At 42.3% G+C, this 4,221-nt stretch overlaps 1 protein-coding gene across 1 annotated transcript; it reads left to right on the plus strand.

The window, feature by feature from the left end:
* The first annotated feature begins 1,357 nt into the window (after window positions 1-1,357).
* cartl (cocaine- and amphetamine-regulated transcript-like) lies at window positions 1,358-3,995 on the plus strand. The gene is made up of 3 exons (XM_041035089.1): window positions 1,358-2,043; window positions 2,869-2,946; window positions 3,511-3,995. Exons 1-3 carry the CDS (start codon window positions 1,906-1,908, stop codon window positions 3,616-3,618), a joined length of 324 nt encoding a protein of 107 aa, XP_040891023.1. The 5' UTR covers window positions 1,358-1,905; the 3' UTR covers window positions 3,619-3,995.
* Window positions 3,996-4,221: the final 226 nt, after the last annotated feature.

A 4,221-nucleotide genomic window follows, 5' to 3' on the forward strand; every position in this document is an offset into this window, starting at 1 on the left:
TTATTAACAGTGTCAATAGTTAACAGATCGTTAAAGCTCCACCAGGTCGGACTGTGAGTGAGCAGAATTCATCCACAGATATCTACAGATACACTCACTGCTTCCAAACAGAAAAATCTCCATGATAATGTTATAATATCCCAATAAATCACATCCTTCAATGTGTCATTATGTGTAAATAATGAATAATGAGAGACTTCGTGTTGAGTAATTGAACAATTCAGATGTGTAGGCAAACGTATCAGCACCATAACATGAACAATATTCCATTATAAGTGAAAATACTGCGATGAATCAATTTGAGCAGTGAAATTTAAAAAAAAGGAAAAAGTTAAAGTACTTCCTGGTTCCTTTCAGACCACTGTGGATCACCTGTGGATTACCTGTGGATTACCTGTGGATCACCTGTGAAGTATCGTAACGTTGTAGTTGGTCCAGGTCTTCACAGACCCAGCAGTGTGCTGTAGACTGTGAAATTTGTTTAATTATCAGCATATCACAACTTCTGTGCTTGTTTTGTGTAAATGTAAAACTTCCCCTCTGTGTTGATGGTTACATCCACACAGCCTCCTGACCCCGCTACACATGACTGTTTCATTACTACCCCAGGCATCAGAAACCCGGCAGTAATCCAGAGCTGAAATAATCGTTGATTTATCAATTAGCTAACTGATGGAAAATTAATTGGCAACATGTTTGATAGCCGATTCATAATTTAGGTTCTTGCTTCTCCATTCTGAATATTTACTATTTTCATTAGTTTTCTCTGAGAGTAAATAAGAAAATGTTAACTTGGGTTTCAGGAACTAATGAGAGGAATTTGTCATCATTTTCTGTCATTTTATAAACTGAACAATTGATCAATTAGTAAAGAAACTAACTGTCAGACCCATTGATCATGAAAATATTCGCTGGTTGCAGCTTTACAGTTCCCCTCTGATGGAACAACACGAGGCTGCCTCAGGTTTTCTGTGTGTTAAAGACCTGAGACAGAAAAAAGGTGAAGCCATCTGATAAAACACAACTTCCAAAAATCCCCAGGACCAGGTCCACATGACGGAGGACCTGAGTGGAGCACATTTCTAACAGATTTCCTTTTGATCAGATTATGGAGACACTGAACCACATCAGAGAGACCTCACACATGGACGAGGACCTGTCTCAGTCTCAGTCCTACAGGTACATGTTCAGGAAGTGGATGTTTTTCAATGTGATTTTAGACACAAATGTTTTACAGCTCAGAGTCAGTTAATTCTTACCTGACAGTAAACCACGTGACCAGGTGATAACTCACCTAATGTGAGTGTAGTCTGAATGCTTTTAAAGTGACGGATTAATGAATTAACTCTGATGTCTAATGTCCAACATTAATCAGTAGTGATTAAATTACAGAATTAAATATTTATTTGCTTATAAGATTCTAAATTTTGCTTCCAATCAATCGACAAAATTACGTCAGAACCATCCGTTAACTCACCCGGCAGGAGTCACGTGACCAGGCCACCCTCTCACCTGTCTGCAGCTCCTGTGTTTGTGGACTGCTCAGGTGTTGAAGCTCTTCGCGTGCTTGCTGCAGAGCCGGGTCTCATTCACGTCTAAGAATTCTGGACCAAGATTCATTCATTCATTCAAACTGTGAATTGAATTTAGAAAACTCAGCGCTGGTGGGTTTATCGCGCAACCATCCATCTCTTTCTGCCCATTTACCCCCGACCCCCTCCCCCCCGAATTAATCTAACCCTTCCGGGCGGGGCCACATGAGTCGGTATAAGAGAGGAGAAACTCCGGTGGGTGGAGGCAGGAATCTCCTGTGGATCTGCTGCGACCCTCTGCTCCTCCAGTCTCGAGTTGCCGCGTCCTCCGCCCTCCTCCTCCTCCTCCACCACCACCACCGGGACCAGAACCATGGACAGCTCCGGGATGCTCCGTGGGCTGCTGTTCGTCGGCCTCCTGTCCGCCCTGTGTCACGGCCAGGCGTCTCAGGACGTCTCCGCGGAGGACTTTGGAGTGGAGAAACCCGACCCAGGCGCAGAGAGAGACCTGGTCAGTATCTGAAGAGCTCCGCAGATGTTAGTGGGTCAAAGGGACTGAGATCCTGGGTCACGTCTCCTGAGCTGAAACCTGAAACCTGCCTTTACCTGTAGGATAATTAGCCTGTTTAACACTGTAGCATTCAGTTCTGAATGACAGTCAGTGCATAGCCAACTGAGCAGGAGAAGGTTTTGCAGTTTGTGTTGTGTGTGTATGAGTTTACAGGCCTGTGTGTGTCCTCCTTTTCTTTTATTTGGACTCTGTAAAATAAACTAATTTCTAGTTTCTTCAGTTCAGCCAAATGGGAAACACAGAATTTGCATTTTAACACAGTTCACCATGCAAAAAACTTTTGCTTGCAGATTAGTCAAAACTGATGGTGGCTTATTGGTCTTTAAAAGATTCATAGACTTTTAACCTGTTCTGAAAACGATCTTTATTTTTTTAATTTGTGTGTCGTGTCATGTTAAAGGAGCAGCCCTTCATGCTGTGCAGCCAATTCAAACTCAAGTTCACAGAACTTTATTTTAACTTTTACTGGAGAAGCAAAAATTTTCCAAAGATGTCAATTATGTCAAGTTGAATTTGGGTCAATTTTCATAAAATGGTGCATAAATCATCTAGAATATTTGATGGATGAGTGCGTGAGAACGTCTTGGGTTCAAATATTCCTTTCAGCAAGTCTCATACAGTTTCAAAGAAGAATTAGGTCAAGCAGATACAGAATAAATCTATGATACAGTGTGGACAAATATATATTAGTTTTTTATTGTAACTGACTCTTTTGCTTCAGGTCTAATGTTTTTGTTTTTGTGAATGAATTTCTTTCCTGAGCAGATAGAAGCGCTGGAGGCTCTGCTGGGCAGGAGTCATGATCGGATTTCCTCCACCGAGAAAAGAGGGACTATCCCGCTGGTAACTTCGCTTTATTCACTACATCTAAATAACGTGACTCTAAACGCACCTTTCCTTTATTCCCTCTGCTGCTCTGTACAGCGCTCAGTCGCTGCTGTACATGTCCTGCATCACTCCACTGCTGTTTAATTAAACCAGTTAGCAAAAGATACTCGCCACTAATTAAAAGATAACCAGAAAATGCCAACGACAGACTTTCACTCAGTGCAATTACAGACTAATCAAGATTAGTTCCCAACTCCAATTAGCTGAAAGAGAGAAGCTAAAAAGCTACAGGAGCCTTTCAGTGCTGCCGTCCTTCAGTGGGAATAAATCACAGAGAGGAAACACAGACGCAGCCCTCAGGCTCAATCTGAGCTAATGAACAGGATTTAATTATTTCACTGAAAAACACTGGAATGATTAACTTCTCTCCCTCGTTCTCCTGTGTCAAATAAATTAGAGCAATTAACAGAAAATGACAACAAGTAATCAAAGCAAATGGATTAATGCAACGTATTTGATCCAAACCTGAACATGAATATGTCTCCCTCGTCCTCCTCCTCCTCCTCCTCCTCTCCTCAGTGTGGGATGGGTGACCGGTGTGCCATGAAGTTTGGGCCTCGCATCGGGAAGCTGTGCGACTGCGGACGAGGAGCCAACTGCAACTCCTACCTGCTCAAGTGCATCTGAACCTGAAAATGCGGAGAGGACTTTTATTTCCTTTTTCCAGGATCAAACATCTTTCAGCTGGCTGCACACAAACCCGGACTCTCGTCTCACCGTCGGTCTCTAACGTCACCGCTCATATCTGTTGTGCGTTGCTGTTGTGTGTTTGGCACTCGCTGCCTGAGGATGAGCATGGATTTCGTGTTGGTGACAGTGCTGATGATCTGCTGTAGCACGTAAATGTTTTGTGTCCAATAAACAAATTTGTCAACATATGATTTTGTCATTGGATTTCCTCTGGGATGTTTTGGTCCATGTCCTCGTTGTAACTGTAAAAATAAATTTCAAGGATGAGACAAGTTTTAATTGGAACAATTAAAATGTACACGTGAATAAATCCCTGTATCAACACGCTGTTGGCTGGAATCTTACTGTTGTTGGCCTTTTCTGTCTTTGCTTCAAATCACTTTGGTCCAGACTGTGGGACAGTTTGTGCTCCATCACTGTGCAGCATTTTTACTACCTACAATCAACAGTATTCACATTCTGCTAACGCACAAGCACAAACTGTATTTTCACAATGCAAATGAGACACGTACGTTTTGACTTCACGTATTTTCACATGAC

Source organism: Toxotes jaculatrix, chromosome 1, assembly GCF_017976425.1.
Source record: "Toxotes jaculatrix isolate fToxJac2 chromosome 1, fToxJac2.pri, whole genome shotgun sequence".
Lineage (NCBI taxonomy): Eukaryota > Metazoa > Chordata > Actinopteri > Toxotidae > Toxotes > Toxotes jaculatrix.

Bases quoted from the DNA above. Each gene is read 5' to 3' on its own strand.
- cartl (XM_041035089.1), top strand. From the start codon at position 1,906: ATGGACAGCTCCGGGATGCTCCGTGGGCTGCTGTTCGTCGGCCTCCTG. The intron at 2,044-2,868 runs GTCAGTATCTGA...TTTCCTGAGCAG, and splicing joins CAGGCGCAGAGAGAGACCTG to ATAGAAGCGCTGGAGGCTCT. The intron at 2,947-3,510 runs GTAACTTCGCTT...TCCTCTCCTCAG, and splicing joins AAAGAGGGACTATCCCGCTG to TGTGGGATGGGTGACCGGTG.